The sequence below is a fragment of the Pseudochaenichthys georgianus genome, chromosome 2, assembly GCF_902827115.2.
Source record: "Pseudochaenichthys georgianus chromosome 2, fPseGeo1.2, whole genome shotgun sequence".
NCBI lineage: Eukaryota > Metazoa > Chordata > Actinopteri > Perciformes > Channichthyidae > Pseudochaenichthys > Pseudochaenichthys georgianus.
In genome coordinates, this window is record NC_047504.1 from 4,047,025 (window position 1) to 4,062,608 (window position 15,584).

At 44.1% G+C, this 15,584-nt stretch overlaps 1 protein-coding gene across 1 annotated transcript; it reads right to left on the reverse strand.

Annotated features, from left to right (window-relative positions):
• Positions 1-567: 567 nt before the first annotated feature.
• obsl1a (obscurin like cytoskeletal adaptor 1a) lies at positions 568-13,161 on the reverse strand. Its single transcript, XM_034098349.1, has 25 exons — positions 12,808-13,161; positions 10,626-11,829; positions 9,670-9,939; positions 9,314-9,574; positions 8,928-9,233; positions 8,532-8,798; positions 8,151-8,426; positions 7,914-8,028; positions 7,148-7,308; positions 6,726-6,998; positions 6,355-6,630; positions 5,966-6,241; positions 5,589-5,864; positions 5,227-5,502; positions 4,867-5,136; positions 4,515-4,781; positions 4,164-4,433; positions 3,808-4,074; positions 3,173-3,439; positions 2,934-3,046; positions 2,492-2,645; positions 2,108-2,269; positions 1,707-1,811; positions 1,330-1,596; positions 568-1,240 (listed from the first exon to the last, which is right to left on the reverse strand). Exons 2-25 carry the CDS (start codon positions 11,737-11,739, stop codon positions 963-965), a joined length of 6,567 nt encoding a protein of 2,188 aa, XP_033954240.1. The 5' UTR covers positions 11,740-11,829; positions 12,808-13,161; the 3' UTR covers positions 568-962.
• Positions 13,162-15,584: the final 2,423 nt, after the last annotated feature.

Genomic DNA, 15,584 nt, shown 5'->3' on the forward strand with positions numbered 1-15,584 from the left:
ATATATCGTTAATATATAACTACTAAATATTAGTATTCCATCAAAATAATATGTTTTCCGGTCACTTAGGGGCACCATAACAGGCTGTAAACAAATATTGTCAGTGTATCAAGATTAATTAGCTACCTGTCGGCCAACTTGTTAGCAAACGTTTGCCCAGTTACACAACACAACTGGCTGACGCAGAGCAACATTATAATTCATTTGGAGTCATGTTGATGGGGAATTGATGAACGTAAGTTGAATGATTACTCTCATTTTATTTATATAAACACGTCAGAGAAATATATCTTCTTTCTCTATTAAATTATTTTTCACAAATTAGCTAGCCATCCAATAGGTAATTTGAGAAGCATTAGCTAACTCTAGCTCAAGCTAACTAGCTAGCCGCTAAAAGTCTGCCTTCGGTGCATGTGAGCTAATGTTTACACGTTGTATTTGTAATTTCAACCTCTATTTATTTCCAATTATTAATGGTGAATGTTGTATTAAATGTACCAGAAGCTATGCTTGTAATGCAATAAAATGCATTTATTTAGCAAAAAAAAATTAGCATTGATATTAGAAAACGGTGTCAGTGCATTTTAATGGAATATTCTGTTAGAAGCCATATATTACATGTATTTGAACCATGTTATTAACCACTGTTACTTGCTGTTTTATTTTGAGGAGTTTTATCAGAGTACAATAATGTAAAGTCAATTACAAATCAGGCAATTAAATAGCATCTACATGGTAAAAAAGGAATAACTTGACATGCCTCAAGTTCTACATGCACGGTCTGTCTAACTTGACTGAATACCATCAATTTGAGTTACATTCAGTACAGGGAAATGCAAACTGTTAATCATGACAAATAGATGTTTAACAGTTTAAGGTGGCATGAAAGTTTCCCATTTTGCAGTCACTTTCTTTTTCTCACTTTCTTTCTCTCAGAGTCACTTTCTTTTTTCTCTCTTCCTCTACTTTTCCTTTACAGTGAGTGTGGCACTGCTCTTGGCCTTGCCCAAGGTAAACTTGACCACCCCACTCATGTCCACACTGGTGTTTTTCAAGGTGAGTTTGTGGACCGTCCCGTGGCTTTCCAGACGGACAGAGGGGCCCGCCTGAAGAGTCTCTCCATTTAAAGTCCACAGAGGAGCCTTGTTTATGTCTACAGAAACCTCACACTGGAAAGATGCAGCCTCAGGCTCGGTTACCTCATCATCCTCCAGCTCTTTCACCATTACAAGGGCTTGGGCTGCACAGAGGAGACAAGTGTTATCATGGTAAGAAATACTAATTCATAATTATTTTTTAACCTATAAGAACTCATATTTCACAACTTACCTTCCACCATCAGTTTGGCTTTGGATGTGTGCTCCCCGACCTCGATGGTGTAGGTGTCCTCATCCTCCACAGACACCTCCTGGATCACCAGTTTGTGTGAGCAGTCTTCAGACAGGATCTCAATTCGATCAGAGGAAACCAGCTCCTCACTGCCCTTGTACCAGGTTGCGCTGGAGCGTGGCGTGGAAACGGTGCATTCAAGGATCACGCGGTGTTTCTCCAGGGCCGTTCGATCTCGCAGGGGTTTTACAATAGAAACAGGGAGTTCTGAAGTGAAAGGACATGTTTTGAGACTTTTTAATTGGACACTTATTAAGATGACAACATCCTAGAACAATTCAACTTTAAAGTAAAATATTAATCTCATATGAACTTACCTTCTACTTCGAGGTAAGCTGTAGATTCAAGATCCTTGGCTACAAAGCGGACTTCCCCAGCATCCTCAGCTTTGACGTTACACATCAGAAGGAAGTGTTTGGACCCTGAAGGTGAAAAAAATACATAGATTATCTTTGCTTTCTGTGTTTTCACAGACCGTGCAATTTACCATTTGCCCACCAGAGGTCAGCCTACACCCTATAATCACTAGTCCAGTAACACCTTTCTATTCATCCCTATTTTAGTTTTGATCCGTTATTTATTATACCATAATCTTGTTATCTCACTTGTCTAACTCTACCTACTACATTTAGATATTAAGCACAATACATTAGGTACTATTTAAGTTATCTTATTGAAATTAGTCAGTCCTATCTATAATAAAACCATCCTTTGTTACCTTCAGTGCGGATCTTGATGGTGCTTGTGGGCCGGATCTTGTGGCCTTCTTTGAACCACTCCCCAGTGACCTCTTCCAGAGAAACCTCACACATGAAGACAGCATTCTGGTCCTCCTGAATGTAAAGGTCCTCCAGATTGTGCACTATCTCTAACTTATGCTCTGCGAGGTGAGTAAAGAGATATAAGAATCAACATCATCTTTCTCATCCTGTAGAGGGAGATATTATATAAGCTAAAAACAAATTTGCAGTGTCTACACACACAACCCTTAGAATAACCCTGAGAAGATAAATATCAAGACGTTTGTTTTACGTTGCCTTTTTGCTTGAAATAGTTTTTAATATTTAATGTCATGTGTTTTGTTGCAGCTCCTGTTACTAACCATTAACCTCCAGTGAACAGGAAGCGTTGATTTCCCCCGTGTCACATGTGTATGTTCCAGAGTCAGCCCGGGTGCACTGCATGATCTGACAGAACCGCTTCCGGCCCATGGAGTAGATCCGACAGTTTTTCCCCGCCTTCAGCTCCTTCCCGTCCTGATTCACAGAAGCAAAGAAACCCAGGTATTCCTTCTTCATCTAAAATGAACTCAGTACATCTGTTTTTAAATTGATATTTTCTACAGAATTGAAACATATCACTTTTTGTTTTCATTGATATCAAGCAGGAATTATTCTATGTTTTTAGAAACACATTTCTTTAAATGCTTTTGTCTTAGATGAACACATCAATAGCTCCGTGAGTCTCCATCACATCTTACATTTCTCTGCAATAAGCCAAACCATAGTCTACAAAAAATGAGAGCATTTATTGACTTGTTTTACCTTAAGCCATTTGACTTCGATGTTTTGTCTGGAGAATTCACACTCCAGAGTGACTGGAAATTCCTCCTTCACACTGACATCAGTTAGCAATTTCAGGAAAGACACCGGAGTCTCTGTTTATTTAACAAAATCAATCAATGAGCCAATGAAATAACACTTTGAAAACGTATAAATTGACCCCTCATATTTTTGGGTTATTTACACATTTAGATAACGTTAGTTTCAAGGCCAGAATTTACCTTTGATGGTTAGCCTAGCGCTGGTGCGCGCCCTTTCAGCTGTGAAGACAATAGTGCCCGTGTCCTCCAGGGTGAGGTTGGACAGGGTGAGGCTATGGACCAGGCCATTGGTGCTTACCCTCCACTGGTTGTTCGCTTTCACCCTGATGCCATCCTTCTGCCAGATTCCCTCCACATCTGTGTGGGATAGCTCCACCTCAAAGGAAGCAGTCTCTCGTTCTAAGGTCTCTTGGTCAGTCAGGCCTTTACGGATGGTGATGTTACGAGCTGGATTGGAAGACATAAGGACGAGTTATTTAGCGAGAGGAGTGAAAACATTATGTAGTGGAACCAGTTGAGTTTATAGCATCACAACGCCATGGTCCATTATCACAGTGTCATTCAGGACACCATTTAATAACAGCATGGCTGTGTTTCAGAAACCTTTTCACACATACAGGTCGAGCCCTGCTATTCTTAGTATCTGTTTGCACTGTGACACACTGTGAAAAGCACCTCCTATATGTACTGTTATCGTGTTGCCTTGATGTCATCTGTTTCCTTTTCCAAACATTAGAAAGGATTCCGTCTGTTAGTTCTGAAACAACTAGAAGATTGATCTGTTTGTCACCCTCATCGTGCCCCGGATCACTTACGTTCTACATTGAGCTTGACCTGCGCCCGGTCATGCAGAGTCTCGCAGCGGTAGGTTCCCCTGTCTGACAGGTTCAGGTTTTGGATGCTGAGACTGCGTTTACAGCCGTTCTGTTCCAGCGTGTGGCGGGGGCCCGGCTGGATGACCACTCCTTGCCTCATCCACTGAACCTCTCCCGTCTCCAGGCTGATCTCTGTCTCCAAGGTGGCGTCTCCAAACTCTTCCGCCATGACAGCTTCCATTTTCTTTATAAACATGACCTGAGCCTCTGAACATTATGAGGAGACACGGAAATACAGGTTACATTGAACTGCTGCTTTGTGTTAATACTCTCTTTTCCTCTCATTAAATAGTTACCCTGAACTTTGAGGCTGGCTTTGCTCATTTGTCCCTCCGCCTCTGCTGTAATCTTAGAACAGTCCAACATCTGGCACTTCTTGATGAACAAGGTGTGGCACAGGCCGTTCTGGTTTGCCTGGAAACGATCGCCCAGCGTGATTGGCTCATTGTCTAAGAGCCAGACCAGCTGGATATCCTCAGGGGACACCACACACTTGAACGTAGCATCTTCTCCTTCGAGCACAGTGGTGTTGTGGAGCTCTGTGAGGAACTCCACTACTCTTGGCACTGAAGAAACATACAACAAGTGAATGACCATGCTCGCTCTCTTAAGAAAAGACAGACATTCTGATCACAGAAAAAACTCACTCTCAACTTTCAGCATTGCCACGCTCCGGTCGTCTTTGCTCTCACAGGCATACTCTCCGGCGTCCTCTTTGATTAAACGGTGGATGGTCAGGCTTCTCTCAACTCCATCCGCCCGAATAGTGAACCGTCTGCCTGGAACCACCTCCTCTCCGTTCCTCAGCCACTGGACATCTGCTTTTGGCTTGCACACCTCACAGCGAAGGGTCACCATACCGTCTGCATGGGCCACGGTGTCTCGTAGTGGCATCGCAAACTTTATCCTCATTTCTTTAATACAGAAAACAACAAGTTATCATGTTGTTCCAGTGCTCAACAATTTTATCGAATGACAACTTGAAATTAAAATGTTGACCTTTCACCAGCAGGCTGAAGCGGATCTGGTCTGTGTTGACGTCACATGTGTACTCGCCAGCATCAGAGCGTCTCAAAGGATTGATTGTAAGGGTGCGCTTGTGGCCCTCCACGAGAGCTTGGGTACGTTCACCTTCAACAGGCGTCCAGTCTTTCATCCAACGTACCATGGCGTTTTCCTTGGAAACGTAGCTTTCCAAAGTCACGCTCTCTGCTTCGTAACCTGTCACTACAATGTCATCCTCCTTGTTCACAAACGTAACTGGAGGTTCTTCGATAGAACAGGAAACAGAGTCATTTATAAGAAAACCATACAATCCTATTGATAATCATATCTCTAGGGACATCACTGGGTGTTTACCTTGAATCTTGACCACGCTGATCATCTTATCGTCCCCAGCATCGCACACGTATTTCCCAGAGTCTGAGGGTTGCACATTTGAGATGATAATTTTCCTCAGAGTGCCACAGCTCTCAATGTAGGTCCGGGAGTCACTGGTTAGCAACTTCTCATGACAGAACCACTGGACGGGGGCGTTGGCACGGGACACTTCACAGGCCAGGATCAGTTCATCGCCTGCCACCATCTCCTGGTTGTCAGGGTCATTTGAGTTGCCAATTATTGTCACTGGAGGCTCTAAGGAGAAGAGACGAAGACAGATGATAAATGGAAGGAGTTATGTCTAAACCAAATCATAAACAAATTCACTTAACTAACTCTACCTTCTACTATAACATGGTAGCTGATATTGTCATCTCCGACATCCAGGAAGTACTCTCCTGAGTCTCCAAGTTCAGCGGCGAGGATGACCAATGAGCGGAAAGCCCCTTCTTCCTCTTGGCAGAACCTTTCATCGTCCTCAACACGACAGTTGTCCTTGTACCATTTGCCGACAGCATTGGCTCTGGAGAGCTCACACTCCAGCACAATGTCATCAGAAATCAGAGATTTCAGATTTGTCTTAATCTCTGACTTCCTTAGGATCTTCACTGGTGGCTCTGATAATGCAAAATTACATATTTAGAGTCAACATGACATTTTGGTGTGCTCTAAAATTGCATTTTGGGACAGAAACCATCTCCAAAACATGACCTCTTACCTGAAACTTTGACCTCAAAATCTATTTTATCATCAGCAGCGTCACAGGTATATTTCCCAGAATCCTCTGGGGTGGCAGAGTGGATCGTCAGGCGATGGATGAGCCCTTCCTCGGTGATTGCAATGTTACTGCTCTCCTCTACTTCTCTGCCATTGAGCCACCACTTCACTTCGGCACCGGGCCGGGACACTACGATCTCCAGGACGATTGGTTTGCCAGCAAAACCCTCCAGTTTCTCCAGCGTGTTTTCTGGACGAGTAAGAGTTACTGGGGGCTCTAAAGGAAAAGTCGGATTCAAATCATTGAATAGGAAAGAGTCATACGTGATATTATTCCCTTCAAAATATTTAGATGTTTTGAAAAGTCACACTTATTTCTTTCATCCTTACCATCAATAGTGACCAGGAAGGCCACAGAGTCATCTTCAGTGTCACAAATGTACTCCCCTGCGTCATCCACAGATGTAAAGGGTATAACAAGCCGGCGATGGGCCCCATCCACCTCCAGGATCAGGCTAGGACTCTCCTCTACCTCCATGCTGTCTTTGTACCAGCGGACCGGGGCATCCGCCTGAGAGATCTCACAGCTGAGCTCCATCCTCTCGGGTGCCGAATGTGTCAGTTCCACCTCTGGTTCACTTGGGGAAATGATTCTTACCTGGGGCTCTGATGCATGAAGAGGATAGTAAATGTAACTGCACAGACTTGTATTAGATGTATAGTATATCAGAAAAAGGCACAAAGACAAATCTCTGTCTTACCCTTGACATTAAGTTGGAAAAAGACAGAGTCTCCATCTGTTTCACAAACATACTCTCCGCCATCGTCCACTGAGCCGTTGAGGATGGTCAGCCTCCTGTAAGGACCTTCAGATATCAGCTTTACATTGTCACTTTCATCCTTCTCCTGGCCATCCTTATACCAGCGCACCCGCCCACTGGAGCGAGACAACTCGCACTGCAGGTTGACCTCCTCTGAGATGTAGCTCTCCATCACAATATCATCCTTAGGGTCCACAATCATCACTGGAGGCTCTGTTGGAAGTTTGAGGAAACCAAGGGAGGTCAGATTTATAATGCAGCTTCTGTTAATATCCATAAAGAGAGAGGATTTGGACTGTATTGCAAATAGATATCTTTTGAAACACTCTTCGGAACAACAGCAGGCAGAGATGTCCCTGTACCTCTAACATTGACGGTAAAGTCCATGCTATTGTTTCCTGTCTGGCAGGTGTAGCCGCCAGCGTCTGAAGTTTCTGCAGAGCGGATGATCAGCCTCCTCATGGTTCCCTCTGCCTGCAGAGTGATGTTTTCAGTGGGCTGGATCTCACAGCCATCCTTATACCTGGGACACACAATATCACACACAGACTACTGTAACACACATGGAGTGGAGTGCACCAGCTGGGCGTAAGCTGGGCGTAACTCTACGTCCGACGTAGAACCGAAGGTTAAGACCAAACTAAAGTTATGACTAGTGCACCACTTAGACTGAAGCCCTGTATGCGTTGCGCCCGGGTGTAACTTTTACGCCTAGTATGGAGCAGGCGTAAATCGGAAAGACAGACTAGTATCCATAGTAACGTAAAATAGGCAAGAAGGATATTAACGATGGCAGGGCGTCTTGTTTACATGTTTAAAAATGGCGTTGCTTGGCAACAATTACTGTTTTGCGTGTATTCACGTGGACGCGCATCTTAAGACCAGGCGCAGCTACGCCCGAGACTAGTCAGGCTTGGTGCACTCGGTGTAAATTCGAATCACTACGTCGGACGTAGCTAAGCCCGACGTTAGAGTTAAGCCCTACTTTTTTACGCCCATCTGGTGCACTCCACTCATGGTGACCAAATAATACTTTATTATAAAATACAAAACTTTATATCAAGTCCAGTGATCAATGTTACTATGGGAACAACAACACACAACACAAGTGATTCCTCATTTTCTTACCACACGACTTCGGCATCGTCTTGGGAGACATTGCATAGCAGCACGACGGGGTCCAGCTCCATGCTGCTCTTATGAAGCTCCTCTTCTGGGATCGGACTGAACTCCACAGAAGGACCTGAACGAACACAGGGAGAAAGGAATATGGGTTTTTGTTTATTTACATGATGCAGATAAGTGACTTATACAAATATAAAATAGGAACTGAAATGTATCAACTATTAAAAAAAAACGTTGTACCTGCAACGTCCACATTGAATGTAATGACATCTCCGGAAGTTTCACATGTATAAACTCCAGAGCGGGACGCGTCAGCTGATTGAATCACAATCCTCCTCATGTTCCCATCTGATTGGATGTTAAGGCCGTCTGTCACTTGGAGCTCCTGGCCATCTTTAAACCAGCATACTTTTGCGAAAGGGTGGGAGACTTCACAGTAGAGTACAATGGCATCACCAGTTCCCACCCTCTTGTTGCTGTCCACGTTTGACTGTGGACTGAATTGGATCACAGCAGCTATAAAGACAAAAAGAACAAATTGAAGAAACTCCAAGAAATACATAAATCCCAGACGTTTAAAGAAGCTTTTAATTTCACAGAAATACCAGATGTTACACCTACGTATAACTTTGAGCACAGCTGAATCCCGGACTCCATTGGCTATGAACGTGACCTCTGCCGAGTCTTCTGCGGTGCGAGTTCCACAGATTACCAACGAGTGCCGTGTTTGGGACTGTTGTAATGAAAACCGTCCGCCATGCTGCAGTTGAGCGCTGTTCAAAAACCAAGTTCCAACCAACGGTGCAGACAGTTCGATGGAGAACTTCGCTTCTTCTCCTTCCAGAACCTCACAACCTTTGAGCCTGCTGCAGATCTTTGGCCCAGGAACTGAGGAAAAAAACGCAATGACAAGCAAACAAATTATTCAGTTTTGTTGTGTCATCATTACTTTACAAGGAAGACTATTCTTACGAAGAATAACACATGTATAACTGTATTTTACAGTAGATTCCTCACCTATATGGACAACTTTGGGAAACTCCACATGGCCGCTTCGCCCGTACTTGTTGATGCAACAGAGCCGGAACCGGTAGTCGCCCTCGCACGGAACGCTGTCGCTGGTGATATCCGCTGAAGTGGCGCTCTCTGAGGTGAAACACTTATGCCACTCTTGGGAGCCCACTTCCTGTCGCTCCACGACAAAAATGGATCGGGTGGAGGTCTGGCTGTTGGGAGCAGTAACCCAGGTGAGAAGAGCGCCGTTGAGTCCATCCACATTCATTGTGGCTTCCACGGGGCAGATAGGAGGAAGATGTCTTGTTGCTAAAAGAGAGAAAATACAAATAATATCATGAGTCTGTTTTAAGACGCAAAAAATAGTTCAATTAATTTCCCAAATGTACCTTTGACTTTGAGACGTGATGAAGTCTTGGATCTTCCTGAGACAAAAGTAACTACCCCTGTGTCCTGATAGGCCACGTTGACAAAGACCAGAATGTGCGTTGTGCCAAATGACTTCAGGATGGTCTGCTGAGTCTCGTGAAGCATCAAGCCGTCTTTGAACCAGAGGATCTCCATATCATCGTGCTCCACCTCCACGCAGAACACAGCGTTCTCCCCCTCCAGGACCTCCAGCTTCCGGGGCAGTTTACGAACGATAGAACCTGTAAAGTAGATACATTAAAATCCTGGCTGCTTGAAAATGTTCTAACTCATAACAAATCTTGAATACTGCATACCCTCATTCAATAAAACAAACCTTTAACTGATAGCTCTGCGATGCTCTTCCCCCCATCCGGCATCTCACAGAGGTACACTCCATCGTCGTCCATCCCAACATCCTGGATGGTCAGTCTTCGTGTGGTTCCTTTCTGCTCCATCCCGTATTTATTGCTGGGCATCAGCCGCCGGTCCTCCAGGTACCAGGCGGAGGGGAGCGACTCATCAGGTACCTCACACTCCAGCACGGCAACATCCCTCTCCTGTACCTCCACGTCTCCTAATGGACGCCTGAACCGCACAGCCGGGCCTAAAGACCAAAGGGAATGGCTGAGTTAAGATGTTTTTAAAGAACAAAAATGAGTGGATGAGTTCTAGATTTTTGATGATTTTAGTAATGGTAACAACATTACATATTTCCAGTAACATGTAATAAGGTGTAGGGGGATTATGAGAACAAAAGCTGTGTCCGAGAACCATTTTTCCATTGTAGTAAAACCTCTTTCCAATCACTTGACTGTCGAATGCCTTTGCTGAACCCGTTTCTAAGCCGCGTGCAGTTGCTGTAATGGCACCCTACATTATCTACACATTAAAGACTGGCATGTTGACCCGACGACTTAACTGCCACTTGTGATAGAGGCAGCTGGCACGACGCAGGGCAGTGCGTATGAAAAGGCATGTGCCCCCAATACTTATCTGCCCATTATCAAGGGATGAGAACAAAATAATTAGCCACTTTAAAAAGTGATTCCATGCATTTCAACAATGCTCACAAAGCTTACAAGTGCCGCTTGTGGTTGCATTTGGGCCATTAGCTGTTCCTAAAATATTTACTAACAATGGCATAGAATCTCTGGTTATATCGGCTCTCTGCTGTTATTTAGCAATAATGAAGATTATCTAACAGTCTTTTGGAATTTTGAACAGCTCTATACTTTTTTATATTTGATCTACTAGTTAGAATTGCAGGACAAGCACCGCGCCATCTCCTACCTTTGACTGACAGGTGAACAGCGCTGAGGGTGTTTCCGAGCGCGTTTGAAGCTGCACACACATACAGTCCTGTGTCTTGCACTTTGCAGTACAGAACCTTCAGCGTGTAGTACCCCTCTCTGTCCTCGAATATCAGGTGGCGCCTCCCGGGTAGTAGTGGAATCCCATCTTTCTTCCAAATGATCTCCGGCTTTGGCTTCCCTGTCACAAAGCAGCGGAACTTGGCGTGTTTACCCTCTTCCACGGCAAACTTCTTGGCTTTCGACGCCCTGACAGGTGGCTCCTCGATGACCCTCGACAGACTGAGCCTCCCGCTTCGTTGCTTCGGCGACCACTGGCTGTTAGTTTGACCGTTCGACGACATTTTACTCTCCTCTCGCTCCGGTACGAGCTCAACAAGAAGGACGGCACCGACCAAGGCCTCGCCGTTGCAGTTGACGGCCCTGCAGGTGTAGACTCCTTTGTCCGGCATGCGCGTCCTGTAGATCTTCAGCTGGAACCAGTTGCCACCTTGATTGCTTATATTATAGTGTGCACTCTCAAATATATCATTCAGCTTCTTCCCGTCTTTCTCCCACGTCACCTCAGGCAGTGGCGTGCCCCAGATTTTGCAGGAGAAGGCGGCATCCTCTCCGCGGTCCACGCGCAAAGAGAGGGGCTTGATGAGGAATCGTGGTTTATCGTCAGACGTTAAATCAACCTCCTCTTGTTGTTTCCCGTGTTCACCGTTATTCACCGTGCAGTATCCATTCTGATGTCCTCCACATTCTCCATTTTCTTTCATTGGTGGCTGCATACCATTGACCTGCTGGGCCTCTCCCTCCACTTTTAGAGAGGCTGCTGCACATGTTTCACCTACGCTATTTATGGCCTTGCAAATATACTGGCCAGCATCCTGCAGAGTCACTCCAGTAATGGCTAGTGAGTAAGCTTTCCCCTCCTCAGAAAGCTTGTAGCGTCCCTCAGACAGGATTTGGATGTTTTTACGCTCCCAGATCACGTCAGGACGAGGGTCACCACCAATTTGGCACCTCAGGGTTGCGTCTGTGCCACACTGTGCCAGCACAGGGCGCGGGCAGCCCAGAACTCGAGGAGCACCTCCGAAGATATCCATGATAAGGTCACCCTACTTCTGGTTTGAATGGAGACGTTTCTTTTGCTGTGGGATCACCTCAATAAGAGCCTCTTATCTTTTGCGCAGGAGCTGTAAAATAGAGAACATGTTTATTAAATCACGCACAAACCCGTATTGGCAATTTAAATGACTACATTTTGTTCTTGTGCCGACTGCAGCACAACCTGAACCTGACCGTAACCACATGATTGCATATCAATTGTGAGATATCTTTGAGAAAAATCTTGAGTGTGTTGATAAAGGACTATTTTATTAACTTAAATCCGATTAAGATAGAGCAAGAGAGGGTTTTAAAGAGTTTCAAGTATTTGAAATACTTATTGAAGTTAGCAAGGCTTACCTGGGGTTTAGTCAAGATGTTTATCACATGCTTGTTGGTTTAATAAAGGCGTTTTTGGCAAACATAAACCACTCACATCTCTCAGCTGGTGCTGTAAATCATTGAAGTGTGTATTTATAAAGTAGTCTGTCCAAAAAAAGCAGCGGTGGCCATGTGTCACATAGCCTACAAACTGAGCCACTAACTAAGACAAAACGGACCCATTAGTGTAGTATGAATCAAGCATGACGGTATCCTTTCTGATGGAATCTATTTGCGACTTTGCTTTGTTGTCATTTAGCTTCATTCCCTACGCTATTCCTGTATACCTCTATTGCATTCTAACAGCCTATGATTTGATCATGTAGCAGTCCATAACATCCGTCTCTCTTGTGAGTCCCATTTGTGTCCCTTATGTTGTCAGCATCTATATTTTGGCTGCTGTAAAGTAGGACTCAACACACAACTGATGCACATGCTCTGAACAGCACAGATCAGGCACTCATGCTAATGTCTTGGCTCAAAAGAGAGCTCTTGGTAGTACTACAGATATTCTGACAAGTCTGAATGATCAATACAGATATGAAACCGGCCTAAATACTCATTGAGCATCATGTTGGAAGTGATTATACTTAACTAGTCCTAATGTCAAGAAGCAGTGTGTAGAGACGTATACAGTGATAGTACAGCTTTTAAAAGTGACTAGAAAACCCACAGGATAAACGTACCTCTATAAGGGTCCTTAAAGCATTCTGTCTCTGATGTGAGGTGTATCTGAAAATGTTGTTCTCGAGACGTTCACGCTGGCATCTGTTCATTCACGTGTCCTTTTTTTAAAATGATTCTTAGTTGGTAGAAATGGTAGCTTTCCTTCTGTTGCTCTGTGAGTGTCCTCAGCTCTTGTTCCTTGTCTCTGGTTTGTTGTTTGTGGACCAGGCTCACATTTAGCACACCTCCTGGTCACTGAGAGTCATAGCAAGCGAGGACAAATAACTCTTCCATTCACACTCGGTGTCCAGGAGTCAGACAGTGACCGCAGTCCTTCAGCCGAGTGCTCGGTTGGTGCGTCAGCTCTGATACTGTCATTGTCCAACCGCTAAAGAGGGAGGGAGAGAGTTGGAATTGGGGGTGGGCATTAAATGCTTTCGCAGCTGCTGCCACTGCAGGCCAACACCTAAAAATACCGGCAGCTTCGATGACAGTGGGCCAGATAAAGTCAGGCTGTCCACTCACAGAGCGGGCTCACTAAAGATAGAGGGGAGGCCGAGCTCTGCCATGGATCACTCGGCTCAACAGATATCCCCAGATAAGCGTAGGAGGAGAAGGACACCCCAACTGCTGGAGCTCCTTCAGTCATGAGTCATGCTGACCTAAAAGACACCATTAGAGATGCATCAGTGGAAGAAAAGGTTGATATAAAGTAGTGTTTCCCCTATTATTGTGTTGGAGGGGTGCTGCCCCCCGCCAACGGAGCCCCGCGTCCCTCTGAAATTGAAGGTTTAAAAAAAAAAAAAAAAAAGAAGATTATAATTTTTTTTTTTTAATACATTTTTTTTTAATATATATAGCACCACATTGCAACTAATCTATATCTACTGTCACTTTTTACATTGAACATGACCTCTTTTATTAAATGAACTAAACGCTTTCATCTTAAGTTGTGAGCTTAGTGTTTTTGACCCTAAGAAACACCGATGCATTCATCAATAACAATAATCCACAGCTCCTCTCCCTGCTCCAGAGGATTTAAAAAAGATATATCCCAATGCCACTTGAGACCTGTTCACATCTGGTCAATTGCTGTGAAACCTTAAGATATCTGGATGCCTGTAGTGCAGGGGTGTCAAACTCAAGGCCCGGGGGCCAAATCCGGCCCGCCACTTCATTTTATGTGGCCCCACAAGAGCTTGCAAAGAATATAATAAGTTTATTATAATGTTACGTGCCGCTTTACAGGAGAACGTTTCCCATAAACTACATGTCCCACAATGCATCTCATTTTGTGACATGCGCAATGAAGAGACTTGCAATGATTTGCCCTAGACTTCTGCTTTCAGACGTAGTTAATTATAAAGTTATTACCCTATCCGATAATAATCCAATGCAGAGGAAATATTGTAAAATTATACATTATTTTATATTTATTATGTATATTTATCTATGTATATTTATATAGTCTTAAAGTTACCACCGACCCTTTGAGTGCAACCATAATTCGAATGTGGCCCGCGATTACATTTGGTTTGACACCCCTGCTGTAGTGCATTCAAGTTAATTGGACAAGGCTAGGAATAAGATGATATGACACATGACGAATATCAGTCACCTCTCTAAATGGTGTGAAACAATATATGAGACTTCGGTGGATAGGGATAGGAGGCCCAAAAATAAAGAAATAGACGTGATGTTGGATTTGTCTTTCCTCCCGCAAATACCTGTTCTTTCCTAGTTAACAAAAGGCTTCACCGTGACAGTTTAGTATCCGGTGCAGACACTTGTCGCCTGCGTTCTCAGACGATAGCTCTCCAGTGGAGTGTTTTGGATAGCTAAAGCCGCCGATACACACTTTAAAGTGTCGTCAGTGATGTGACTTTCAGTAACGGTCACATACCTTTGTGGCAGTTGTTGGCTTCAACGTTCTTGGCATACCTTCTCACACACAGATGTTTGAGTAGTTTGTGGCACCACTAAGGCATCTCTCTTTTTGTCATTTTAAAGACATGGCTACTTGGTGATAAAGAAAGTTAAAGAAGTCAAAGAAAGCGATGTTTCACTTCAATAGACACATTCGTTTCTAAAAGCATAAGTGCATTTCAATAGACCACAGAGACCAACGGGCGTATGCTTTTCAGAAGGTGACATTCTTACCCTGGCCAGTAAACCATTTGCTAAATGAATAGGAGAGTCGTTTGGAGGACTCACACCACACAAGTGACTCTATTTAGGGCTGTCACTACCTCTCACATTCTCCTCCACACAGTCATCCCTGCAGCTGTTGAATACAATGTTCTCCTGGAATCAAAAGCACGGGAAGCTCTTTGTCCTGAGAGTGGGTTTCAATATCAAAAGCCAAAGAGGATTGAGACCTCTTAACAGTGTGTCAATCAACCCAGTTCGTGGAAGAGGATTCTTTCATGCAATCATCATGTTCTATCAGAAGGTATGGAGCATTCCCACACTGACACTGACACAAGTGGAACTGTCTTGCGCACAATTGTCCACTAGATGGAGCTAGAGATGTATTTTAAGAGGAAAATCATTTGAACTGAGATGAGATAAGATCAAGCAACACTCCGCAGAATTGAAAGGAAATGGATTAAGGAAGTTTACTCTTTGAGGCACACAACTCTGTCCTTCCCTAATTTATGATGGCAAGTCAAATATCATCATCAGCACAGCATCAAATTGAATTCCATGATATGTAAGTGCTCACATTGAATGATAAACTGTGTGACCAATTCCAGACAAAGTCATAAACGGAATAAGTCATAAACGGTATTGAGTT